At 40.6% G+C, this 27,724-nt stretch overlaps 2 protein-coding genes, 1 long non-coding RNA gene and 1 other non-coding gene across 7 annotated transcripts; 2 read left to right on the top strand and 2 right to left on the bottom strand.

Moving 5' to 3' along the window:
* Positions 1-821: 821 nt before the first annotated feature.
* Positions 822-17,675, bottom strand: LOC118429695 (eukaryotic elongation factor 2 kinase-like). 4 transcript variants are annotated; one of them, XM_035840292.1, is made up of 13 exons: positions 16,695-17,675; positions 15,272-15,309; positions 11,999-12,170; positions 9,346-9,495; positions 7,973-8,233; positions 7,021-7,284; positions 6,283-6,345; positions 5,704-5,829; positions 4,795-4,836; positions 3,949-4,158; positions 3,299-3,423; positions 2,171-2,349; positions 822-1,540 (listed from the first exon to the last, which is right to left on the bottom strand). In XM_035840292.1, the coding sequence occupies exons 1-13, from the start codon at positions 17,145-17,147 to the stop codon at positions 1,431-1,433; spliced, it is 2,193 nt and encodes a 730-aa protein (XP_035696185.1). In that variant the 5' UTR covers positions 17,148-17,675; the 3' UTR covers positions 822-1,430. The 4 variants fall into 4 exon arrangements, with proteins under 4 accessions (XP_035696185.1, XP_035696188.1, XP_035696186.1 ...); XM_035840295.1 differs by lacking the exon at positions 6,283-6,345; XM_035840293.1 differs by lacking the exon at positions 4,795-4,836 and having other exon boundaries at positions 16,695-17,674.
* Positions 17,676-18,103: 428 nt separating this feature from the next.
* Positions 18,104-18,185, top strand: Trnal-uag. The gene has a single exon. It is a non-coding gene; the product is annotated as a tRNA-Leu (tRNA).
* A 784-nt stretch (positions 18,186-18,969) lies between these two features.
* LOC118429385 (cytochrome c oxidase subunit 6b-3-like) lies at positions 18,970-21,865 on the top strand. Its single transcript, XM_035839864.1, has 3 exons — positions 18,970-19,107; positions 20,531-20,743; positions 21,360-21,865. Exons 2-3 carry the CDS (start codon positions 20,540-20,542, stop codon positions 21,411-21,413), a joined length of 258 nt encoding a protein of 85 aa, XP_035695757.1. The 5' UTR covers positions 18,970-19,107; positions 20,531-20,539; the 3' UTR covers positions 21,414-21,865.
* On the bottom strand, positions 21,665-27,286 carry LOC118429386. The gene is made up of 2 exons (XR_004832723.1): positions 27,177-27,286; positions 21,665-23,381 (listed from the first exon to the last, which is right to left on the bottom strand). It is a non-coding gene; the product is annotated as an uncharacterized LOC118429386 (long non-coding RNA).
* Between the last annotated feature and the right edge of the window lie 438 nt (positions 27,287-27,724).

The following is a 27,724-nucleotide window of genomic DNA, read 5'->3' as shown; positions in this document are numbered from 1 at the left end:
AAACAGGACAACTTTGCTATGTCTTTGACCCCATTGATGTAACCATGTGGCTGATTGGAAAAGTCAATTCCCTGAACTGGATGAACTGCATTTCTTAGAATAAATGTAGCATCATACTGAAGAAATGCTACACAAGATACAGGACAACAATGAGATCTTGTTATAATGACACTGGATTCAAACAATTCCCGGATATCAGAGTAATCAGACCCTTTTGCTTTGTCATCTTGGATGTAAATGCTTCAAAAGCTGACATAAATTTACACAGCACAGCACTATACAAAGCATAAATCAAGTGCGGCGTCTAAAAGACTTTTCTTTCCCGGGTCTAAGAATGGAAGACTGAGACTGATAGCGCTATTCTCAATGGCACTTTGGAGCGAGAGTAAAAAGCTGCCTGATAGTAGAAAGCCTAAGAAAGCTGAAGCTGCCAAAGACACAAGCTTTGCATACTAAGATTGGGGAAGGTGGGTAAGCACTCTTGATGAAGACAAGTCAGAAACAGACCATCTATACAAAGTAATGCCTGTTGCTGGAGGATATATAAACATATTGACATCATGCACTTGTACATGTGAATGTACACTAATTGATATTGTTGGATTGCAAAGATTTTCAATTCTTTCATATGTTGAAACCAAAAATGTAACATGCTCCAAAGAAATCTGTATGCAGATGTGCACAAACCTTAATTTCAAGGTGATAAATTTTTACAACACTTCTTAATCCTATTCTCAATGATAACATACACGTGATACTACTAAACTTTGCTCTTATTTCAGCTATAAGAACCATATAGAGCCACCTTGTACTTCATCACATGCTTCCATACAGGATTTCTTTTTGTGTTTTCTAATTTTACGATAACATAACCATGTATATTACAAAGCTTCACTCTTTATGTACAACTTTCTGTACATTCATGGAAAGTAAAAGAAGAACTGGGCTAAAGAGGCAATGCTGTAATCTTTATCTGAAATGTGAAAGGAAAAGTATCCATCACTCAAAAACCTGACAAAAAAGACATTCTCTGTGCCCTTCTTGAAAAATAAAAAATGACAGTACAATGAAAAGTCATGGTTGGTATTTTCCTTAAACATTTAGCTGCTTGCAGCTAGAACCACACTCAGGCACCTTTCCAAAACATGAAAAAGGAATAATCAACTAACAAGTGATAGAAACCATGGTACTCAGAACAAAAGAAAATGTTTCAAGTAGCTATATGTTTGATGCTATAGTAAGGTCACATTTCTCATCCGGGGCCCAGCCGGGCAGTTTTGGGGAACAACAACAAAGGCACAAAATGTTCCCAAAATAATTCAAAAGCAAAATTGGCCATACTCATTGATATGAATTTTGATTTTTCATTTCCGCTAACAGCCCGGCTGGGAAACTTGACCGTAGCATGATGTTTGTTCCCTGTACATGTCTCATTCCTCCATCTCTCCCCAACACTCCTCTGCAAACATGAAGTACTTGCTGGCCAGGCGACCCTTCATGGCAGCCATGGCCTGCTCTGCAGCATCATTGTACAGCTCCGCTGGAAGGGACAGGAGAGATGTCAATACTGTTGGAAATCACTCAAGCATCATTGATACAAATTAATACATTTATATATGCAGAGGTGAAGGCTTCAAAACTAGTTACTTCTGTGTAGAGGTTTTGTTTTCAGTGTGTTGGTGGTATTTAGAATGCAGTTAAATGGCTTAGTTTTCACATAATTGGCAGGTTGGGGGACCCGGGCATGAAGTTAGGTCAAAGGTCCTTGTATAGGTTATCTCATATCCTGTCTTCAATTTTCTGCTATTTGCATGTCCTTTACCTTTGAGCCAGTGGGGAAAATGCATTAGACAGAATCTGCGAGATATTTACAAAAATGAATAAAACATGTGAATAAACCCTATCATAGAGATCAGAATGAATGTGAGGTGACAGGAGTTCTAGGTAATATGTCAAATGTAAAGAAAACAGTCCTTGTCTTGCCCATTGTTTCTATTTGCTTAACAACGTCCAGATGGGTTTTCTTTTCTTTTTCTGGGGCTATACCTTAGACATAATACTTAGAATTCCTGTCGCCACGTTCTGATCTCTGTAAAAGGGGTTATCAGACAAACTTCACAGAGTTATGACATCTTCAGTTTCCTCTTCTGAAAAAGGAAGAACTCCTTACCAGCTCTTTCAGGGTCCTTCTCCAGCCCATGCCCACCCTCCCTGTACAGCTCAGCTTCTTTGGCCATCAGTAAATAGGCTGGTTCCTCCATGGTGGCATCATAACAACCCTCCTCATCCTCACCTGACTGGTTAACAGCCTGGTCGTACCAGCGGGTGGCTTCTACCCAGTCTATATCTCTGGAAGAACAGAGAAATACAACCACGTCACATTTACTGATAAGAAAAAATAAACGGCTTCAATACGTTTTTATTTATCCTGAACCGACAAGTTTCTGTTAAGAAAGCAAAACAAATAGATATGTCCATACATGTATGTTATTATCATCATAATAGAATCAGACTGATGATCTAAAGGCAATACTGATTTGATTGCAAAAAATTGTATATGGATGACATGTTCTGGAACCCCAAAACTGATGCGAGCATGTGAATAAAAAAAATTATATAAAGTTACAAACAGCCTTCATTATGTTATGGTCATTGTCATGAAGGTTGATCATATGACCGAACAATAGATTCTTCATTTTTGCTCCTATACATCTTCATTGACCTGGAATATTCTGTGACAAAAGTATACATTTTTGTTATTTGTGTTTGCAATCCATGATATATGTTTGCTTATTTCAAAGCTGCTTTGTACAATTTATGTCATACCTGTGACGCGAAAACGTTTGATACGGGTGTTCCGGACCGAGTGATAACTTTCCGTACGGCCCGGGCTTATCACACGGGCTCCATTCGAATAAATCAAACTGTTTCGAGTGGGCCGAGTACGGCGCCATCGAAAGTTCGACTACTTGATTTGGACGTTGGAACATTACTGTTGCAACGCTTTTTTTTTTCGAGGGCAACAAATTTGTTCAACTTCTGGCGCATTTCGCATCAAAACAGTGGTTTTCTCAGGTGGGTATGACTTCGGCCGTCGGGCGATCCGACCCGCGGTCGGGCTGGTACCTCGGGTGATACGGAATACACCGTGTTGTATTCTATATTTACAGTATGGTTGACAACTTTTTATCTATTTTGCAATTTGATGCGCAAGCAGATGTCATCTATATAATGAAATCAACATGGCCTAATATGGAAAAATAATGTACATCAAGGTAGCAGGAGAGAAGTGGTGTACCTTTCAGTTCCAAGGCCCGAGCCGGTATGGTAGGCATTTGCCAAGTAGATCATGGCACCGCGATCCCCTGCAACCGCTGCCATCCGCATGTAGTCTACACCTCGGTTGGTGTTTTCTTCTGTGTTCTACAATTGCAATGGTTCTACCTTCAGTATATTATAGGTACATATTACTGTAAATGCATTTAATATCACAGGGATTTAAATTTGCGGTTGCGGGAAAACGAAGCGTTCGCAGTGGTTTTGAGTTCGCTGTAGCGCTATCTACAGTAACTGTAGTCACATACTGCCATGGAAAAATATATGCGGCAGTTTTAAGTTCGCCGTGAATTGGTAACGCGAAAACTGGAAACATTTCGGCATTTTTAAGTGTGTACATTCATAACCATGCACTATATCACCGCAAATAGACTGGTTTAGTCTCTCACACATAGCTAATAGATCATCATATTTTCTAAGGGAAATTCAACATCATCCCAGTAAAACATTCCTCTTGAGCACTTATCTGCCCTCTCACTCAACATGAGCTCCCTCTAGCACATCATTAATCAACTGCAGGAACATCAGATCATCATATTTTCTATGGGGTATTCAACATCACCACAATAAAATATCCCTTCCTCTTGAGCACATATCTGTCCGCTCACTTACCTCAACATGAGCCCCCTCTAGCACATCATGAGGCAACTGCAGGAACATCCTGGCCAGAGCCACGATGGCCTCCAGAACTCCACACACAGCAGCCTTCTCCAGATGGAAGATGGCCGAGTCCCAGTCCACCTCCTCCTCATGCAGCATGTTCAGTCCTTGTTGTGGGGCAAACCTACCGTTCTCATGGTATTTTGCCATCTCCAGATGCACCTATCAAAGGTGGATGAACAAGTGATAAGTTTGGATATCTACACAAAATCCTTTGAACTGTTAATCATTACCCTTTCATGACAGTGTTGCACGAGTTTGCGGTATCAATCTTACCATGACCTTTTGCAATTGTGTACCATCAAGACAGATATGATGATGATAAGATACGATGTCACACACAAGTAGTTGGAAGAGAAGAACAGCAGTTGCTGACAGTGTCAGGTTTCTGCTCAATGGGAACAATTTTCACTCTTTACTGTATGGTTGTTTTGTCTGTACAAGGAAAATAAAGAATGTCCTTGGTCTGTACACCAGCTGCAGTGGAGTACACAATAAAATGTAATAACACATTGAATACCAAACAATGCTACAGTACCAGTACCTTATGTCTACAATACAGAACTGTTGTTGGAATACCTCCTCTGAAATTCTACAGCGAACAATAGCCTGTGCAGTCTATGCAATAACAACATTGCACATGCAGTGTCCTACACCTTGCTGCCCAAGCTTCTTGAAGCAAACTGCCCTGCTTGAATTAAGCAGACCAGCCCATGGGTCTATAGAGGGAATGATTTTCCATGCGTATAGAGGACCAGTACGCTGTACCAGTGTTCACCCGTGGTACGATACACTCACCCGTCCTAGTATTGACCCCTCCGTGCAAACACGAGGGTTCCTCTGCACAGGGCAGCAGGTAAACAAACAAACAAGACAACACAACAAACCTTAGTACATGCAGTAGTGCTGGATAACTGAATGGAGGGCAGGCAAAGTTATAACAGGTGTATGATACAAGGGCTGGGGCAAGAACTTAGTTTTCAGTGTACTTAAGTTGGTCTGTGGAAGAGTTAAGATAATATGGACATGCATGCTGGCAATACTTGACATCATAAACTGCAGTGAAAATATAGGAACATGTAGATGCATAATTTTATTACCCTGTGGCTGAAAATTGGAAAACAAAATGCTGTAACAATTTGGAACATTGCAGTGTTCTAAATGTTCTACAGGCTTAATTCTCATCACATGAAACCCATTGCTGTCAAACACATGCTGGTTGCAGCATACATTGGTAACTCACTGTATTTTGCCACTGTTTCTGAGGTTAGCAATGATTTCAGCCCCCCTACTACCTTTGAATAACTAGTGCGTCAACATTTTTAAAAAAACTTGTGAGCACATATGGGTTGCCTTGCCAGATATGTTAGTATGCCAGTGGTTAAGACACAGACTTTATGTGCTATCAGTATACAATGAAGATATAAATCCATATGTAGGAAAGTAGCAAAATGTAGCAAACATTAAAGACTGGCTCATGGTTCTTGTACTTTAGAATATCAATTCTTAAGAGACCTAATAAATAACTAGGGGATTTGATGGAAGTATGTAGGTGACTAAGTTAGTATAGCATTGCTAAATGAAGATGAAACTCACCAAACAATATCAGTTAACAAGTGCTGATTCAAGATTGAAAAAAATCTGTAGCACACCAATATTATAAAATGTTGAAGAATAAAAGAATACAAAGCTGTATCTTTAACTCACCTCTCCCAGGATAGAACCTCCAGTGAGCTGACCTTGAATCAAGGACATCCTGCGGAAATTGACCTCCAGATTCACGCAGGATGGTCGGCTCACTTGGCGGCGGGCAAATTCCTCGTGCTCCGCTTCCTGTACACGCAAAATCAGGGGAATGATTGATTTTCTATTCTATGTTCTGTTCTATTTCATTCTATCCTAAGCTACTCTATTCTATTCATTTTTTTGTCACAGTGCAACTTTTTCTGGAGCTGGAATACAATTTCATCCTTAGGAATCAGTTGAATTTCAAATGTCATGCTAGAAGTGTACTTTACCTATACTGAAAGAAAATTATGCAAGTTTTGAAAGATAGAATTCAGAACTTTACTCAACACTCATATCAAATTACTTACCTAGATTAGAGTTTTTTATACAGATGACTGTGCATTCAGAATGCTAGCCTACTATTCTAACTTACAGTGTACTAAAACCTCTAAAATTTATAATCTTTAAGTTAAAGCCAAGCCAACAACAAGAACTGCTACAAGAACTACATTCAAGTCTAAGCTAAGAAAGCCAAATGGCTGAATCTTCTGTTGGTACCTCCTCTGGTGACATGGTGTCATCAAAACAATCACTCATTTCACTGTCATATCGTACACGGCCCTGTGGTGCAAGTGAGTCGGCAGGTGTCACATAAGAGCACAAACAAGCACAATGGCAGGGAAAGAAGAGAAAAGTTAACATCAAGGAAAGAAGTTGCCTGGGTACCATCCGGGTAGTAGTTTGCTCCCATGTTCACTTCTGCTACCCATCTGGAGAACTGTATATTCAATCTTTTGGTGGTGACGTCAGTGAATGAGCAAATTAAGGAATTGGCTCTAGAGCACTCGTTCGATGACAACAGGCCCTCCAACAAGCGGCTGGTCGTTGGAACGCCTGTTTGAACGAGGCTTTTTGGTTGTTGGAATGCTTGTTCAAACGAGCGCTTGAACCCATCCATTACTTTGCTCATGCATAGGAACCAATCAGTGCCCTTGTCCAAATTATGAACAATTCCATACGTTAGGGATGTCAAGGTTCCCAAACGGAATTGCAGAGAAGCGATAAATAAATATAATAAATGTTGGAGCGAACTCCTATCCAGATGGTACCCAGGCTAGAAAAGAAGAGAACAGAATGGGCAAAGAAAGTACATAATATTATATTATATTAAACAGCAGTGAAAGTTAAAATGTGCACTAAAAGCCCACCAAAGCAAGAGAAAACACACAAAACTGAAAGGAACACAATAAACGATCATGAATGAGCATCCAGGACAAACAAAGTACCAGGGCTTACCCGAGTGATAGAGCTGTTTTCAGAGTCTGATCGAAGGCGGCGCAGACTCGGTGGAAACGGGTCGTCATCCAAGAAATTCACAGGGGAGTACGGCGGGGAAACAGAGGATGACATCATGTGGACATCCTCTGATTCCGACACACGCGGGGAGTTGCGAGGACTCTCGGAGCGCTGGCGAAGAAACAGTGTGATGTCGCCTGTATTCTTCAGCCTTGGGTCGATCACGATTTCCTCCGATCCACGCAAGATCGTTTTTGATGATGTCTGAAATCAAACTTACTATTAAATTTAAAGTACTGTAGCAGAAATAGAAAGATACTAGCAATGGAAATAAATGAAGATTTTCCTGGTTTCTACCATTATTCAACTTGTTGACCTGCCTATAACTGTTCCAAGTAGCATACTGTTAGCAACCTTGATAATGGCCCCTCAATCATACATCCTTCCATACTGCTGCCCCTCTCTTTCGACACCCCAACATTACAACATCCTTACATTAGGGTTCCGCTTGGACCCTATTCATAATGGATTGGCTCAGCTGTGCGATTAATCTTGATTCGATCAGTCAGTGGATTCAGCAAAATGGGATTAATCCCCCTTGGAGCCAGGTTCGTATCGTTCATACCATGATTTGTGAATATATCATGATAAATCCCATGTCTGGGTGAATTACCCGTTTTGTCAATGATGATAGGAACAGGGCTGTGTGTCTTGGAAGATAGAGGTGTCCGATCCAGGACTGTCTCCAGCTTAAATTGTTGTTGATTTTTCTGGCTAAGTAAGTCATTCTTAATTTATGAAAGTACATTTTCAACATTTTCATGTCATTTTGGAGATGGATGGGGTACAATTTTTTCCGTCCCAACAAGCAAACATCCCCGGACGGAAGGACAGGTCTGGGGGCCAGTCCTGGTCTAAACATAGGGTTGTTGGAACATAACCGATGCCCTACCTGTATAACCTGTGCCCTCTCCAGGTTAGCGATCTCACTGTTGGACAGGTCGAAGGCGGTGAGGTTCAGGGCCTTACAGATCCTGTTACAGGAGTGGGAGTGGAAGTACAGCGCCATGCCCTTGGTACCCAGGTTCCCGTCCCCATAGTCCGTCCCCTCCTTGGTGTGGATCTGGGGGTCGGTCCACAGGTCCCCCACCCCCTGGATGTCTACCACGATGATGTTGTGGGACGAGCGCTCGAACGTGAAGTGACTAAATGCCTGGAGAGAGCGATATAAAAACATTGCATTAGATTACACATTCACACTGTAGTTAACAAATGTGTTTTTCACTAGTGTCAATTGACAGAAATAGTTAATATGCATATAGAATCAAAATATATGTTGGGAAAATTTTGTACTAATCATTGTATTTATCTTCCATCTCAAAAGTGTCAATACACAAGATATAAATAGCTGGAATGTGAAGGGACTAAATGTCTGGAGAGCGATAAAAAATATTGCATTAGAGTACACATTCACAGTCTGTAAATTGTGATGTAAAATGTGTTCTTCACTAGTGTAAATTGACAGACACAGTTAACATGTATGTAGGGTCAACATATATATTGGGAAAATTAATAATCATTGTATTTAATTCTTTAATCTTCAAGGTGTCAATAAACAAGATATAAATGGCTGGAAAGCAGCCACAAAATATTCCTGTTGCACTGTAAAAAAATTATGACTGATGAGTCTGTAGCCCAATTATATCTTGCTTATAGCAGCCTGCCCAACATCCGGCGGTCTCCGGGGAGGGGCCGGTTACAGCCCCAGACAGCAGAGTTTGTGTCACACAGACTAATGAGTCTGCAAGCTCCAAATTACATTTATGGTACAATACGCCTGTTATTCTCTCATAATTGCATGAGATTGGCTGGTACACAGGTTCCCAAGCCCTTTCCAATGTGATAGCATAGATTTTTAGGTGATTTACATGCTTGAGAGTCTGGCATTTTTTAAAATTTTGCAACAATTTGGTGATCAAAAAATATGGCCATAGCTATTATGCCTTTTTATCATGCATAGTCTATAGATATGTAGTGGAACATTAATTTTTTTACCATTGTCAAGAGGGTTAATGCTTTTGGTGCCAAGAAGTTGTGAATAGATACTTAACAATATCCCATTTGGTACGTAGCCTAGGTAGGTAATGGTCAAAGTTATTGACTTTGGCAAGAACTGGTGTAACCTGTTACAAACATTTGCCCCACCCTATGACTAATGATGGCACATTTCTGGCAAACATCCAACTACACCCACACCTGCATATATTATATGGCCATCTGCACACATTAGGACACACCTGGCATCACCTGACACCTGGGACCCACCTGTGGGGTGCACCTGAGTGCCTCGTCCTCTACAAAGCCAGAGTTAGAGTTGTACTTGATGTACTTCCCCTCGATGAAGTGCTCCAGGTGGTACAGAGGAGAGCCAGGTCGGTCCTTAAACTCCAGAATAACAACCTGCATAATATCCACCTGATAAAAGTGATAGGAAATACATGTATTAAAAACTTGCTCACAAAAAATTAGTATTGTACTTTCTAGGTCAATCTGATATCAAATACACTGCAGTCAACCCTGCCTAAGAAGACCGCTCACAGGACTGATAAAATTTGGTCAGCCCTTAAACTCCGAAGTAACTACCTGCATAATATACACCTGGGAAAAGTGATACAGATTACGTGCATTAGAACCTTGCTCACATTGCCTTGCACTTTTTAGGTCAATCTGATACATGTATTGAATTACAGTACAGCCAACCCTGCCCAAAAAGACCAGTCAGGGGACTGATAAAATCTGGTCTGCCATGATCAGTGGTCATTATATTTATAGACAAGATTCCAATGATTGTGTCAATGGGGAAAATTATTTAAGGGACAATAAAAAACCTGTCATACTGGCCAGGTGGTCCTTATGTAAAGCTTGTCCCTCATAAAGGTTTGAGGATGGATATCATTACACGGGAAAGCTTAACGTACACACGTATACTTAGTACGAAGTATATGGACTTTGATACTTAGTTCTTAGGTGTATTAGTAGTATACAGAATGTTTTGTTCATTTCATGGTCGTCTTCTTAAAAAAATGATACAGACCAGTCAATTAAACACGTGCTTTCCACAATTCATAATGATCTTTATTCTGTATGACCTATGTACCAAACCCAGCCATATGCTTTAGTCATGTTTCCCTTTCAAGTAGGTACTACATGTATATCTATCATAAGTATTCCTACACAAATACCACCTCTACAGTATGTATACTGTATACTGAGCTTGGTCAATGCCAGCCTAAGTACTCCATGTATCATGTATTCCAGCAAAGCAACCATCCTTGCTCCAATGTCACACCCAGCAAACAGCATTATCCACACAGCTCTGTACATGTATGCAGACCCATGCTTCCATTATGTGATGCTGAAAGAGTCCTGCTTCTATTTGCTCAAGACATAGTGGGGGAAATGCACTGTGCTGACTTCCTTGGCACTGCTACTGTTATTGATTCACTCTTCCGACAATACCAAGGTCGGCAATGTCAGCTGAGGAACTTCCTATTTGCCAAGGGAACCATACTGGAAGGAAAGGCATGTGACATTGAGGACTAGGATGGTTTGGATAACTACTGTATCCCCCTGGAGATAAGATTTGGAGTATACTGTCATTACCATCATGATATGAGCGAACACAATAACACAGCAAACTCAAGTCACGTTTCAGTATGCCTTTTTATCATGCATAGTATTTTAAGCCATAGATATGTAGTGGAACATCAATTTTTCACCATTGTCAGAGGGTTATGCTATTGAAGCCAAGCTGTGAATGGATGCTTATCAATATCATATTTGGCATGTGGGTAAAGGTCAAGTTTGATAATGAGCCTTCTAGTGTCTTTCTACAGTACTGAAGTGGCACTCTTCCAAGAACACTGTCAACTCAAGAGATAGCTCTTGTTTAACACTGTAGTCCTATACTGTATGGTATGTTATGCACAGAAATGACGCTTTTGCGCTTCAGCATACACGTGTACTGTAAGTTATAGAATACATTATAATCAAAACTATTCCCAGGCTTATGTTTTGATCTAGAGTCTTATCTCTGAAGTTAAAAGCTTGCCATTTTTATACAAAGAGGCTCTCTTCAGTAAGGCTTCACAGATGCTTGATGGGTGCTTATTCCCCACTGAGTTTTGAAAGCTGCTTTTCTATCAAAATGGAGGTCAGTGTAGGAGGTCGTGTAACTGTAAGTAACTCAGTGGTACTTAATGGTATCTAATGGAGGGAATGTGGTAGAGCTGTTGTCAATGAAAGAACATGGCCTGAAGAGACAGAATATTGAAATAAAAAGGATGTGTACTTTATCGTGTACATGAAAGGGGTGATTTTCTTAACAGTAATTGTAAAATAGCATTTGCTGGGATAAATCTTACATTTGCGTGCATCTACAGCACTACTGTTAAATCCATCCATTTATGTCATATACCTGGGCTGCGATAACGTTCTGAATGGGTGTTCCAGACCGGGTGATAATTTTCCATATCACAACATATTTTTAGTTGTATCATACAGGCTTCCATCGATAAAATAGAACACACTGCATGCCAGCCGTTGCTATTAATGAAATTACAGGTGCAACTGACAGTACAAGTGGAATTTTTCTCAATTGATGTTCTTAAAGGATATAGTTGATGGCGCAGGTTGCAACAATGTGTTGAATTTGGCAATCAAAATCAGTGTCTTCTGGCCAGGGTATGACATAGATAAAATACAACACAGTGTATTCCGTATAAGCCTCAGTCTTAGCCCTCCCGCGGGAGATCAGACCCACGGTATCTCCGGTGATACGGAATACACCTTGTTGTATTCTATATTTATTAACAACAAAAATTGGAGATGGCCCTGATTGCACTCTTTTGTCATGTAAACAATTCAAATAGCCTATCTCAGGTAACTGTTAAAAGTTTGTTGGTGCTGCAACACTTACCTTCTTCGGAGGGTCATGTCGGTTGAACTCCTCTCCCCACAGCTTGGCGTCCATCTGGAGTTTAACGTCCTCAAAGTACACATCCCTCTCCACCTTCTCAATGTACCGTTTGGCCACGTAGTTCGACGCACGGTTCCAGTCTAAGGACCTGGAGAAGTTGGACAGCTTCTTCCTGAAAAAAAAAAGAAGAAAATTGACGTCAGCTTTTTTCGGGTGCAGTCAACTGTCAAGACTCAACTACATGTAATTTTTTTGCACAACAAATGTGATAAACCCGGTAACAACTACAACTATAACTACCTATTCTACCAAAACAAGCTATCATTTTGGCTAAATAAAATTGTCTGTCCAATGTTAAGTATACTATATGTATCAATAGTTTTACCTAGATAAGAAGTACCACTGTTACAGTGATAAATGTCACTGGCACATGGGGCCTCACACGTACACACAACCACAATGATCAACAGTTAAAATCAATGCACAAAGCACATGATTCTGACTCATACAGCACTGTTGTGTTATCATGGGACCTGCTGATTCCCTATTCTAAATACAAATCAAAGGAAATACTTTACTAGTAGTCTTCTGCACTGTTTTTACCTTCAACAAGAGGCTTATGTTTTTGTTAGAGTGTGTGGTTTTGTGGTTTGACAGCATAATTGAGGTGAACCTATTTATGGATTATGATATTTGATATGTCAGTAGATATCAACAAAACAAAGAGCAAGTTTTATTATTGGTCTGCTATGTAATAATGATACTAGCAATATATCGTAACAATGTATAGTAACAATGTAGTTCTTTCATAGGACTTGGAAGCCATCTAAAATCTAACAGGTTCATTGCTTGAAGATGTTATTGTTTACTTTAATTATAATTAAAACATGGAAATCTATTAATCCAATGTATTGGCTCTGGCCATTTTACACAAAAGTTGTGCGTCAATCTTTAAGAATCTTTTAGGGTTTCATATTCACTGGGATGAAATATTGAAATCAACATGATATAGTACATATGGTTTATCTACAGACCCAGACTGTTAACATTCATGGCAGCTGCTCAAAGTAATTCATCATGCTTTCCTTCCCTCACCATACCACGGGAGACCCTACACCCTTCAGACATTCTGTACGTGTTACAGACAAAATATCCTTCCCAATGCCAAGCCTACCCTAGACTACACTACTAATCACCCCGTTTGAACCTCATGCATCACAATGACATTGGACAAGACTTAAACAGGCAGGAAAACCATAAATGCAGGCCACACAATGTATCACTACAAATACGTGACCAGGAGGCCATTACTTTCAAAAGGTCTGATCGTATTACCATCGGAAACCATTGGCTTAGCCACGGTTAGGCATTACACATGATCAGGTCGTTCAACTCAGAGGCAGAGGAAATCAATAATACAGAATATTATGTGTTTTATGTTTACATGTTCTCTCTCATCTGAAAGACAACATATATATGAATGTTTGACATAATATCCATCTTACAAATAGCATTTTAAAATTTTGAGCTTTCAGGGGTTTGGTACAATGTAGATATAATTCATCTCTTGATTTGTTGAGATATGTACAAAGGTCAAGGATTTTATTCCTTTTGTTTCATGTCTGGGGATCAAATCAAAATGTTGCTGGCTTCATTTCTATCTGAATTTTTTTTAATGAAAGCTAAGCTAATCAATATCACTGATAATTTTTGTCTCGATAAGTGTTGGATACAAGATATGCAGAAAATGTACTTAAAATGTATATATGTTACTGATTGTTACTTGCATGTACTACATGTATGGTGTCTATAGAAACCAATTCTTTATATATAGATGATTTCATAAAAACATCATTGGACAATCCAAAATAAAAACAATTATTGTATGTTTGCTTCTACAGTTATAAAATCAATTATTAAAAAATTCATTTGTTTCATGCTAAGAATTCCCAAAAAACATTTATTGCCAGATAAAAAAAATTCTACTGTTTGATTGACTGGTCCATAACAAACACTGACACCATACCCTAAAACAGGCATATCAACATGCCATTCATAGGTCATTAGTTCAGACAGAGACCATTGGCTGCCAATATTTCCACAGCCACTGTTGTTATTCACTGGATCATATTACACGCACAAAGGTTATGTATGTTGTCTGCATGTTTGTAATAGTTATGGTAGGAGAAATACATCAGAACAGTAGAAGTGATTGTGTGTGTTTTATTGGGAATGGGGTGTCTAATCTTTCTGGCAATTAGGACAAGTAATGCTAGCTCACCATTATCTGCGGGGTAACCTATATCCATTGTTTTAAAAAAAAGGATATTTACGGGTATCAATTTGGCGGACGGTGGTTTTAAACTGCCATATTTTAAGAATATTGCAATTTGAAAACACTGTTCATCGAGTTGATATCCCAAAATAGTCTGTTCTTTAAAACAATGGATAAAGGTTAAGCAACGCAGATAAAGGTGAACTAGCATTAGGAATTGTTGCAAAACAACACACGTACGTGAGGCTCAAATGGGTGGAAGTGGAATGATTGCCATTCACTTACCGCCTGTCATGTGACCTTAAGAGGCCAGTATTTTCTCTAACGTGCAGCCATGCAGCTAGCTAAAACTGCATATGGATCCCCTTGGCCTCTAACTCAACAGGACATACTATTTACTTGAGGACCACAAAGGGATTTTAACGATAATAGACAGGTTACCATGTCCTGTGTTGAACCATGACAATATCTATAACTAACAATAAAAACTATGTGCACCAAACAAATTATGAACATTGTCATGAGCACCATTACCGTGTAGTAACGACTTTTATGTCATACCTGTGACGCGAAAACGTTCGATACGGGTGTTCTGGACCGAGTGATAACTTTCTGTACGGCCCAGGCTTATCACACGGGCTCCATTCGAATAAATCAAACTGTTTCGAGTGGACCGAGTGCCGCGCCATCGACAGTTCGAATACCTGATTCGGACGTTGGAACATTACTGTTGCAACGCTTTTTTCGAGGGCAACAAATTTGTTCAACTTCTGGCGCATTTCGCATCAAAACAGTGGTTTTCTCAGGTGGGTATGACATAAATAAAATACAACACGGTGTATTCCGCATCACCCTCGGTCCCAGCCCTCCCGCGGGTACCTCGGGTGATACGGAATACACCGTGTTGTATTCTATATATACAGGTATATTAGGTTGTACCAAGGAGGTTCCTTGGTTGTACCAAGGAAGTTATGGTTGTACATTGCCATCATACTTACAAGCGAAAACATTCTCTCATGGCTCCATGGTCGAATGGCTGCAACACAAAATCATATTTGTTATTTTCTTGGCATGTTATTTACAAAATTCAATTGATGGTAATGTAATGGCCTCAAAACTGCAAATATTGTATATTGGCTTAATCATTTTACACAGGGCTGAAAATGGACTGAGAAGCGTTGTTGTTGGCATCCTTCTCAGTTCTGTCTGGGGAAAATGGAATTTCAGGCCATGGTCTGGTCAGTCTAGCCTGGAGTCCATCCAGCTTTGTAGTGCTTTTAGTCGCTCCACCAAGGTTGGTGGAAGTGTACGTTTGGGAACAAGGCTGAACTCCTTGCCTCCATAGCAGGCTTTCTGGGGCCTTTTTTTGGCTCATAATACAATTCGCATGTCGGCTGCAAGCGCTCTGTCCGGTAGAGATGCGTGCAGTTTATTAGAAGTCCACGGCAGGCAAGAAATTCACACCTCCTAGTTAATCGCCCTAATCGTTTTTTTAATATCCCTTTCATGCGCCGTTTGGATGCAGGCTTTCGGAGGCCGGCAATCAGAAAACGCCAGCAATCAGCGACCGAGTACAAATAGAAATGGCCAGCAAAAGTGTATTATGAGCCAAAAAAAGGCCCCAGAAAGCCTGCTATGGAGGCTACTGAACTCCAGGCTAGAAGAGTCTGATGTGTTATAAGAAATTAGCAAAATAAAAACTGGACAAATACTTTTTTTTCATCTGGACACAATGTACCAAAATTTCTGAAAAGGCCCAAGGGGACACATCTCTGTAAAATCCTGACTTGGGGCAATGGTGCCTTTTTTAATTTATTCATTATTACCTGGCAGAGCAGTGCTTCGGACCTCTTGAACTTTTTCTAGTGACACCATAGCCCCATGACCTAACAGTACCCGGGGTCACTGTCCCAAAAACTGGACTACATCCTGCAGCTGCTCTTTGGTAGTATGAGGATATTTCTATTGATTCACTAGTAACTGAGAGGCTGACTTGAGAATGAAGTGTGTACCACTACCAGTCAGCATAAATACACAGGGGGGTGCGGGGTCTGTGGGACCTACATGTAACTTGTTATATGGCGGAGCAGGAAATATGGCAGGGATGTCCATAAATGAAAAATGTTGATGTTATTCGAATATTCTTAGTTTTCCACATTAATGCATTTTATCTTTTTGCAACAACAACAACAAAGAAGTATTTTGATCGTATAGTCTTGTATTCAAGTTTAATGAGAATGTCGTTAGACATTGCCAAATGTTTCTCTATCACCTGTTAATCGACAGAAAATAAATATTGCTTGTGGTGTTATTTCGTAGTGATGGGTTGAACCGTTGAATGATCCTTGGCGTTTTTGGCCTAACCACGCCCCCTTCCCCAGCAAGATTAATACCGATAAGTGCACATGCTTGTTTGTTTACCTCGTCCTCCATCTTGACCAGAACCGTGTCCTCCAACCATGACTTTCTCAGGGCGTTGTACCGATGTCTAGTGGCCTTTTCCGTCTCGTGCTTCTCCAATCCGAACTCCTGCCAGGCATCGGGAGTGTTCCTCACGAACTCCCGAGCCTTCCTGATGGCGATCCGCCAGTTTCTCACGGGAATAGAGACCGGTTCCTCACTCTGTTTGGGAACTTTTTCGCGTTCGGGTATGGCGATGGGCTCGGAGGCTGGTCTCAGGGACGAGAGAGTGCCCAGTGTACGCTGTCGGCGGATGGATGCAAACGATACTCGCCTCTGTTTTGACACTGAACGTGGGACTTCCTCCGCTGAGTCTGACGACGTTTCCTCCTCTTCTACAACCTCTATCTCCGTCAGAGGCAACATATGCATCCAATCTTCGTCCATATCAGACGAACTCGACACAGAAGACATTTTGTTGTCTTTCCGGTCGTCTGGTTTTGAACAAGTAGATTTTTACCCACGATAAATAATAAAGGTTCAAGACTGAAAATCTGCGTCGTTTTTCTGACACGAAGAGTACAGAAATTCACGACTGGTACGCCACTGGTATTTACTGTTGGGGTCTGCGATCAGAGACATCGGACAGGTTTTGGTTGGTGCAAGAAGTGGAGATGCCGTCAGAATGGTTGTGAACTTTTTTGGTAACAGTGGAATCATAATAATCGGGCGTGTGCCTGCTTACGTGACCACCAGCACACTGTCAAGGTCCTGCTTGGGAGGCCTGGTACACACGGGCCCACGGGTCAGTCTTGACCGGCTGGACACCACCAGACTCAGCAGATTATCACAGCTGACCGTTCCAAAACTTAGTCTATGCTGTACACAAAGCTGTAGTTTACGAAGTTTTATCTTTCTAGACCTTTCCAAACTACCTGTCCTGGCCAACTGCGTGGTATGATTGATATGGGCTACCCAACAGGAACCAATAATAGAATTGAGGCTGTACCATTACAAATGGGTTGCTTAAAAATCGTACTTGTATTTGAAAAAAAAATATATCACACCACTGTAAGTAAAAAATTGTACTATATTGATAAAAATTAAGCTACATTTATATGTTTATGTATCAAAATTATTTTTGCGTGCTAAAAGCTAAGTAAATCGTTGATGGAAATTATTTTTTAGGAATAACCCCCCTCGTGAGGTCTTTGGACTACTCTAGTCACGTGTCTATCAGGTAAGCGATCCTGCCAATGGTCAGCATAGCACACTGTGTATGCAGCGTTACTGAAGAAATAATGCACCTCAAACTAAACGAAGCAATAAAAAATAAAAGAATACATTGAAAATACTTTGAGGGGAGCTCAGAAGCAACCGAAATTTGCATTATAGTTTATGAACCAATAGAACGCCGCTTTACAGCACAAGGTAGCGTGGCCGAGTGGTCTAAGGCGCTGGTTTTAGGCACCAGTCATTTCGATGGCGTGGGTTCGAATCCCACCGCTGCCAACAAGTTTTTGTTTTGCCCCCAACACAATGAAACATACACTAAATATGCAACCGCACAGCACACTTGTTTCAATAGAAGAGACAGATGGATATCTTTGTTACTTTATGATAAGCTTCCATAAATTATGGGGCAATGGCCTCCGTATCAGTTAATGTCTGTTCAACCTGCACTGTAGGTCTGGTTGGTTGGAAACATTTTGATTTTGGTGCCATCATCCTGCAGGCAGCTCTTCCATAGTTCCCCTGCAAGGTTACAGAACGTAACAGGCCGTTTTCTCAAAGTCATTATATCAATGTTTCTGGCCTTCCCACTTTTCTGACATAACATCTGCTTGGGCAATTTGGGATTATTGTTATTTGTAGATCCAAGGAGGTTAAAAAGGATCATTCATCGCGATTTTTAACCTCCTTGGTAGATCTATTACTTGCTCTAAGTCCATTTATCAAATCAATGAAATTACATCCCCATACAATGTTACTGGTCAAGTCGAGTACTTCGACTACAATCTGTTTTATAATAAATAGTACATGTAATCAAGGACGTTATATTATGTGATATAACGTCCTTGATGTAATGTATCCATGGTATCTGAGATTCTGAACATAACTTATGAATTTTTGCATCCGACAAGTTGCGCTCACTCACGTAAACTATTCGCAAAATAATACTTTCTGATTGTAGCAGTTATTTAGTCTCCCCTAGCCAAATATTCCCATTATTTGACCAAATTTTACTATTTTCTTTCATTTATTTTGGTCGCTGTGGGTGGAGACGGTATTGTGGAGACAATGGAAATTCCGCTAGGGGTCGTTTTTGTCAAACGGCAGGGCTGTGGTCTAGTCACGTGATCACACGGCAGCCATTTTGATCTCCAAGAGGAGAAGTGACATCATTTCTGTGTGAAAAACCACCAACTTACAGGTAAGTACTAGGGCATACGAACTATATTTACCTCTATTATGTTTAGGTAAGTTCCTCCTAACGATAATACCGTACACTGTGTGTTAAAGTTGGTTTTAATCTGGTTAAATTTCAGTTTATCACACAGCAAGGTCACCCCAAGATACCGGTTGGCCTTACGCAGGAGAACAGTCCTCCATTTCTCTCCCTGTTCTGTCACGTATTCTCCTCAGTTGAACGTTTTCGGTGCTCATGCTACATTCACGAGTTCATATATATTGTATGTAAATATTGATAAATTTAACGTACTGTAAAATCATATTAGCTGATCCTCTAAACCATAAATTTCCCTTCAGTTTTCCCTTCTGCCCCCCTCCCCCTTGAAGTGAACTTGAAGTAAAACTTTGTATTATGTAAATTATTTTCGCAATGTTCAGCCAAGGACGTCATACTATACGGTATATTCCCAAATGCTTAACCGTGGAATCACCTATTGGAGCAATTAGATCTCAACTGAACCTACTTCAAAATGTATTTTAGTGGAACAAAAACTGGTAATAAGGGATTTATTGTAAGTTAGTGTTAGTAACTTAGTGGAACAATCTTTACAACACATTACTAGCTTAGCATTATTAATGTATAAATGCATTGGTATTATTAGATTTACTACTCTATAAATCCATTCATTAACAGATAACAAGAGACTACATAATGTTGTTTATCTATGCGGCATGCCTATGGTGTTTCCAATACCTCAGCTTCTTCTTCTTCTTCCGATATTGTCCAACTGCCAAGGGATTGGCAATAATTGACAAGTCGGGTCAAAGGTCGCCACTGTTCATTAGGCTAGATAGAAGATGGAGTACTGGTCAGCTTTGAGGTAAAAGTGGTCAAGGACGGGGATTCGATGATGTCTTTGGGCAGAGTGTTCCATTCGCGGATAGTCCGCGGGAAGAATGAATTGAGTCTGTAGTTAGTACGGCAGGGAATGTGTTGGAGTTGTTGGTTATGGCCTCTCCGGCTTCTGTACACGTTGTTGTAGGGCAGGGGCTTTAAGGCTACGCATCGCACACTTGCTAGGTTGTGGACAATCTTGTACATCATCGCCAGTCTGGTGTGGCGGCGCCGATCTTGAAGAGAAGCCCACTGAAGTTGGTTTAGCATGTCAGAGACACTAGAGGTGTTTGTGTCGGTTCTGGACGAAACGCGCAGCCCTGCGCTGGATCTTTTCTAACTTGCTAATGTCACGGCTGGTGTGGGGATCCCAGACGGAGCTGGCGTACTCCACAACTGGACGGACCAGTGCTTTGTACGCCAGCTCCTTGGTCTTGCTGGAGCAGACTCGTAAGTTGCGTCTTAGGAAGCCCAGCTTAGTAGCTGTGCTGAACTGAACAACATTATTTTACAATATATCCTCATGCCAGTCATATATTATTTACTGTAGAGTGCAGCCATGTCGGATCCAGAGCCGGGGACTTACAAGGTGGCGGAGGTGAAAACAGCTCCGTTTGACGCCCGTTTCCCCAACACGAACCAAGCGAGGTACTGCTGGCAGGGATACATCGACTTCCACCGCTGCACCAACATACGCGGGGAGGACTACGAACCCTGTCAGTACTTCAAGCATGTCTACCGCGCAATGTGCCCCAAGTCTTGGGTAGGTCAACACTCATGTATTACTTTTTTTACTTCTATCTTCCGTTTATTACACAAAAAAGTATACTTGTCAAGTCATACTCGTGCCTGTAAAATGTTAAGCTGTTGCATTTTAGTTTTGCCTTGGCATTGAAAAAGTTGTCTTGTACTGTAAAGTACTGTATTGGTCCTTTCAAACGGAGGTATGGCTTGCAGTCCTATGCCTCGGGTATCAAACCCAGTTAGATTTGCCTTCCTTGACAGCGAAAGTTGAAAATGTTTTTTTTTTCTTGTAATATTTTTTTAGGCTGGCCAAAACTCTTGTAAGACATGTTACAATACAGTTAAATAATTTGAAAAGGAAACTGAAATCCATGAGGACACTTGTCTTTCAATGTCAAACTTTAATTTTGTGCACACTACATACATTTATCCTTCATTGGATAGAACAAGCAGTGTTTTTACTTCAAAAGGAAGCTATGTGACTCCACTGACTACTCCCAAAAGTCTAGCCTGTCAGCAGGTTTTTCTAGGGTAGGTAGGGAAACAGGAAACAACTTTTTTTAAAAGGCCTTAGAGTCCTTATACTAAGTTATAGTTTCCAGTACCTCATGTGTAACTCTTCTCTCATTCTGCAGTCGGACATGTGGGATGAACAGCGTGAGAGCGGCACATTTGCCGGGAGGGTCTGATGCTGCTTCACCACAGAGAACCATCCTTACCTGCTGTGTTCCTTCATGTCATACTAGAGGATATTGTTGTTTAAGTGCCCCTAAATGTCTACTCAAACCAGAGGAGAAAAATGTATTGTACACTGATCCAGACCACCAGAGTGAAATGTTTTAAACACTAGTAATATGTAGTCTTGACTATGGCAAGGTGAGAATCACTATTGAGTTAAGTGCTAACTCTATTCAATGGCAGTAACAAAAATGTCTGAATGGTTGTAGTGCCTGCTCTATGTTAACTCTGTGATACCTCAACAATTGGCACCAATTACAACAAATGTGACCAATAGCTATCCCTTAATTCCTATGTCAAGCCAAACTGGATGATAACTCTCATTTTGGCCATTGTCAATACAACCATGGAGTGGCATGTAAACTAAAGTTTATGGATATGAATAAAGTGTTGGAAAATCCAAGCAAACATGTCGTCTGTTTCTTTTATCATCAATCATACATGTACTTCTCTTCTTCTTTATCTTGCAATCAAGTGAGGTGATGGGCTGTAATTTACGTCTTGCAATGTTACAATTTTAAGATTATGATACCCAGTTTTGATATGGTAGCGTTAACATTTTTTGCCAATGTTATCTATAGTTGTATGTCAACACCACTGGGCCCACAGTTGAGCAGAACTCCTTGGTATGTTAATCTAACTGTATGATTGAAATCTACAGTTAATTCCCATTTGAGATGTACATACACATGTAGGTCTTCGATATATTTGGTACATTGCCCTTACGTTTAGCCATTGGATTTTGAATACTGAGCAGTACAAGATCGACGGCATCTACATTTGTACCTCTGGCTATGTATGTTGGGGAAAAATAAGAGTGCAATGAAGAATAGGCAAAAAAAAACTGTGCATGGAAAATATATACATGTAGCTGAAAAACAGAAATCCCCAAAACAATTACAATACCTCCCAGTGAAATCGCTTTTCACTATAAAACATAATGTACCATAGTTGCTAATCAAATCTTAAATATCGAATATAGGTCTCGTTTAGCCAAGAGCCCTGAATGTGTGCACTCTCAGAGCTCTTGTTGCCCAGACGGCACCATTTGCGAGGAGGCGAGACCAGTCACCGTCCAACAGAGAGGATAGACAGACAGCCAGGTTCCCTCAACAGCAGGAAATAATAAAAGGTCTTCAATTTTTTAGTACTAAACAACTTTTAAAGAACAGTTTGAGATGTTTTTGCACAGAGCTTATTGACAGCCTGAAGGTAGACATATCGTGTCAAATTTTAATGAAGTGCAGCAAGTTTTCTTTCAGGTGTAAATTTCTCTGATATATTTCACATTAAGTTATGCTTCTTGAAGTATCTTTAACAAGAGAAAAATCTTGATAAAATAATTTCTGTTGAGAGAAGAGACATAGAAGATGCCCCCACACCTTTCATGTCTACCTGGCAAAGATAAAAAGTAAAAGAGAAAGAAACAGAAGTGAAGTGATGACCTATACAATTGAGTGTTAAGTTATATTTTACATGTACAAGTGTATTTTATAAGACTAGTTCTATACCTTTACATGTACCTAGAGTATGTTGTACTCTGCCTGACTGACTGCTTTGTTGCTGGGTTTAATGAACAGATACTAGAACTCAGTCTCTATAACTAGGACCAGAGCTGTGGTAGAGTGTAGAAAAAAATTGGTAAAATGTATTGCTGGACAGCACATCCTACATCCTGGCTTGACTGACAAAATCCAGGAAAACTTTCCTTCCATTGAATTCCAGTATCATTGGTGAACTTCTCAGCAAGTTGAAAGTGACAGGAGTCAAACGTATATTTGAATATAATAGTGTTCTCAGGAAAGTATCACTTCAGCTGCTACTAGTTGAAGATAAAAACTCGGACATCATTGCAAATCCTGTGAACATCCATGTGAAAAGTTATAAAACTGCTACTGAAGAGCAGAGGGCTGGGTGGTCTGAAACAAAGAAAAAGAGGCAGCCAGTGAGAATGTCAGCATTGAATATACACTGATGGCATCTATATCTGACTTCTATTAAAGGCGCCCAGAGCAGTTTTTTAGTCTTTTCAAATTTAATTTTCACGTCATTTTTACACACTGTAAGCTTGAATAACACTATCTCAATGCATATCGACCTTTATTGAGCAAAGATGAGACATCGCTGGGTGGTGAGAACTCATTGAAAATCAGAGCGCTGCACGTGCCGAACATGACCAAAGAATCCCGAACGCTTCTGGAGATGTCGTCACTTGTTCGAATAAGATTTTGATTTGCGAAAATCTCCGAAAAGTACCGACGGGAAACCGTTAGTGGCTCGATCCTGTGCTGATTTATTGTAGGATATAATAAATCAAAGGGGTCCGTTTGCGGCATGTTTGCGCGTCATTTTAAACGCTGAAAGTACGAAATAATGATACAAATGTGCTAGAATGGTGAAGTACATGTCAATATCGTACCGATTGTCTCATCCAGAATATTTCCTATTTTAATGCACTAAAAACTGCTCTGGGCGCCTTTAAATGCTGACAAAGATGGAAGTTTTAAAAAAAATCAACATCTTGTACAGTGTAATATACACTTGGAAGGCATGGTTGCATCAAGATGTATGGTCTCCAGTCTATCTCCAATAAGAGCTGTGAATGACTGTCCATTTAGACAAGAATCAATACTGCGGTAGTATTTCTTGTCTGACTTACATGAATGGCAAAAGTATATTCATTGTAGGTTTAGTAGGTTAAACTTGTACCTTAGTTTGTATTTTTGTGGGTCAGCTGTTACCAGGAAAAGCTGCCATCGATGACCCAGTGTAATGACTTGTTTCATTTCTAATAAATACAAATCCAAATTTGGAACTGATACAGCACATACGAATGTTTAAGGCCACACCCTACACCGCACCCCCTTGACTTTCTACGACTCTGGGGTCTCCTCAGGGGGCTACCTCCCTGAGACTAGTCCAATGCTACTGGAGCAGGCACACATACTACCTGTACCTGTGTCCCCCATGTTGGCCCTTCCGAGCTGCTGTGAGCTGTCCTTACTCTAACACTTGTGTACTAGGGAGGTAAACATGAGTGCAGGGCTCTATAGTAGGGAGGAGTGGGGGTGTGCAGATAGAAAGATGGGTCATAGGTCAGACCAAAGTCAAATTCAGTTTTACCATTCTGCTGATGCTTCAACTGATAGTATTTTGAACTATTAAACCATTTTCAGTGTCTTGTGCAATACTTTCACCATTACAGAGTTTCACTACGTATAATTCTAGCGAGATGAATTTGCTGTGATCTGGTCTTAGTGAAGAAGTGGGCTCAGTCAGGGGAGGTGTTGTAAGTGCGGGTGTGTAGAGTGTAAACTTCTTTTTTTTTTCCCCGGCACTACCTTTTCACAAAGGAGCCCACACGGTCACTGTCGCAAAGGTGCTGTCTGAGTGCCCAGCAGTAGGGTGTGGCACTGATATCACCTAGCAACCAAAGTGTGATGTATCCTAGCAGCCAAAGTGTGAAGTATCTGAGATAGGAAACTATTTGGTGGTCAGTACCAATACTACGATAAATTGCATTGTACTGTTTTATTTACAAATTGAGAAAAGAGACTGACTGCTCCCAATCATTGTTTTTTAGGTTTATCATAATGATTCGTTCTTCACATTTCCATTCTGCCTAATTTTGTGCCCACACAGAGTACTGGCCAGTTGAGTGCAGAACACTAGACACTCGTTCTCATTGAAATGTCGAAAATGGCATTTTTTTGGTCGAAAAATAAATCCGCTTTATTTTCAGTAAAAACTACCTGGTTGTGTAGGAAAATTCCTCTTTTAACCATAGGCAAAAAATGGCAACTTATTATTTTCGGTCCCATTGGTAATACATTACAGGGCAGGTAACAAACGTTACCGGTAACGTTTGTTACAACAGTAGACTTTACCCTGTTTTCTTCTAAAGGACTTACCTTATTGACTACATCATTTAGGTATAAGTGGATGTCCCAAGGGGCATTTGAAAAGTGGGCAGCTTTTTTACACCAGGTCAAATAGAAAGCTTAGACAGCATCAAACAATGGTAACGTTTGTTACAGTCGTTTCTGTACAACATTTTGTTAAGCAAGGTGGGATACAAATAACAGTCAACAACCCTTTTTTTGTTTCTTTAGGAAGTCGGAAAAACTGTACAGCGTCACAAAAACGGTAATTTCTAGTCTTATACGTGGATAATAAAACCGTGGCAACCATCGTACTAGTGGTGGTAACGTTTGTTACAGAATCTGGCGACAGGCATAAAACACCTCACACAGCCTCCAAGATCAGTGATAGTGGCGATCTGACGTGATCGGACAGAGGGCCTGGGTAGCTGGTTTCACCTACCGAACTATTATTCTGGGAACTGAATTGTTACATTTTTGGCTACTATTTGAAATCTTCGTTTCTTCTCAGGCGACAGCCATTTTTTAGGGGTTGAAATCCCACCCGAGGCTGTAATAACCTTCTAAGCCATCAACCAATACGAATGTTGTTGTGCATCGTTTGTAAAACATTACAGGGGTTGTGGAAAAATGAAGAAACCAGTGATGTTGTCTATAATTTGCTCCATATCAAGGCGTAAAGTCAGGCGACAGCATTTCGACATTTAAATGAGAACGAGCCTAGAGGACTAGTACATTAGGTTCGGCCAGATAGGTGAATTTGGTATCACTTGTCTATTGGACAGGAGCTGATCGAAACATTGACTTTGACTTAAACTTTCTGGACTTAAAAAAAAATTTGGGGGGTGGGGGGCTGAAATTCTATCATGATGCTAACCATGCATTCCTGTGCAAACCCATCGCTTTTGACGCTAATTTCCCTGACGTTTCCCATGGCCCTGTCAAATTTTTTTGTCACAACCTCACAATTCAAAACAGAGTGACACAGCAAAATGAAGCTGAAAACAAATAAGTTAATATTCCGTGCAACTGAAAGAAGGGGGAGGGGCGCGCGCGTGTTCCCACTAGTAGCATGTTCCTGAACAGTGCCAGTGCAGAGCGAGCGAAATATCCACAGCCACAAAGCGCCAAATTGAACGTTCTACAACATTACCTGCCTTTCCTTTCCTTCCTAAGCCTTCGTCAAGACCTCACAAAATGGCATGTAAAGCCAAAAGTCTCGCCTACTTCATCTAATTGCTGGAACTTTGGGAAAGGCGGCTCCCTCTGTCCGGCCAACATGTCACAACTCACAAGACTTGAGCCTGTCACAACAACGCGCGCCGTTGCCAGGCGACCGTTTCAACATGACCTGGGATGACCTCAAGTACAGGTTCACATTTTTTTGCAAATCTTTGAACACTTCTTCCACGAGTCATAAATGTAATGAGAGTTTTAGTTCACAAATGAGTAAATGTCAAGAAACAATGGATGAATACCTTCACAGTCAAAATAAAACTTCTTCCAAACGTGTCAATGCTCTCAAGTTTCATATGCACGGACATGAGTTTTTACTAATGCTACAAAGGCTCAAGTTCAATGATCATATCACTAACAGTGTTAATAACGTTATCAAAGGATTAGGTACATCCCGTTTTGACATCTGTCAACCTCATGCTCGCAAGCTATCGTCGGGTTACGGCAGAAATAAGATCAACAAACAACGCGGTTGAACCCCTCCCCCGGGACTTGCTAAATCATAGGCGGTAGGCCATCGTTATGAAAACTTTGGTGTTCATGTAACCGTCATTCACGGCAAACCAACACTCAGAGCTCCATACAAACCTTGCCTACCTTTTCCTTTTGTTGTGGTCCAACTGCCAACAAGAAAGAACCAATCTGATGTCTACCACGCTATCCCACATCCACACCCTCCACCCTCCCTGCGTTTTGGTGGTCTGCCAAGTAAACATTGATGACGTCAATAAACGAATTGACTAGCGACCAATAGGATGCTCGGTAACATCCGTTGTGTTAATGCTATGCTGATTTGACCAATCAACTCTCATGTACCATAGGGAAACGTTTGTGATTACTACAATGTATGACGACGTTTCATTACAATTTGTGGGAAACAGGGGAACTTTATGATTGCATTATTCTTGCTCAGTTATGATATACATGAGCTGTTTCTAAAGAAATGAATGTGAAATGATGCATTCCATCAATTAAGGAAAATGTATAATTTATGTAACAACTACCCAACCGACTTGAAAATATCAAAGGCAAGCAAAATCAGGTCCAAAACAACAATTTGACATTCGCCTGTATTCATATGACCAAAGGTTTTGTTTTCAGTGTGCCTGCGTCTGCTGTCCTTGAGTTTTGTGGTTAGGCCAAAC

This window comes from Branchiostoma floridae, chromosome 13, assembly GCF_000003815.2.
Source record: "Branchiostoma floridae strain S238N-H82 chromosome 13, Bfl_VNyyK, whole genome shotgun sequence".
In the NCBI taxonomy this organism is placed as follows: domain Eukaryota; kingdom Metazoa; phylum Chordata; class Leptocardii; order Amphioxiformes; family Branchiostomatidae; genus Branchiostoma; species Branchiostoma floridae.
Note: the sequence above shows the minus strand (reverse complement) of the source record. Positions and strands in the feature narration are given on the sequence as shown.

Bases quoted from the DNA above. Each gene is read 5' to 3' on its own strand.
- LOC118429695 (XM_035840292.1), bottom strand. From the start codon at position 17,147: ATGTCTTCTGTGTCGAGTTCGTCTGATATGGACGAAGATTGGATGCAT. The intron at 12,171-15,271 runs GTAAGTATGATG...TTTTTTTTTCAG, and splicing joins ATGAGAGAATGTTTTCGCTT to GAAGAAGCTGTCCAACTTCT. The intron at 4,837-5,703 runs GTGAGTTAAAGA...TGCCCTGTGCAG, and splicing joins GAGGTTCTATCCTGGGAGAG to AGGAACCCTCGTGTTTGCAC.
- LOC118429385 (XM_035839864.1), top strand. From the start codon at position 20,540: ATGTCGGATCCAGAGCCGGGGACTTACAAGGTGGCGGAGGTGAAAACA. The intron at 20,744-21,359 runs GTAGGTCAACAC...CTCATTCTGCAG, and splicing joins CAATGTGCCCCAAGTCTTGG to TCGGACATGTGGGATGAACA.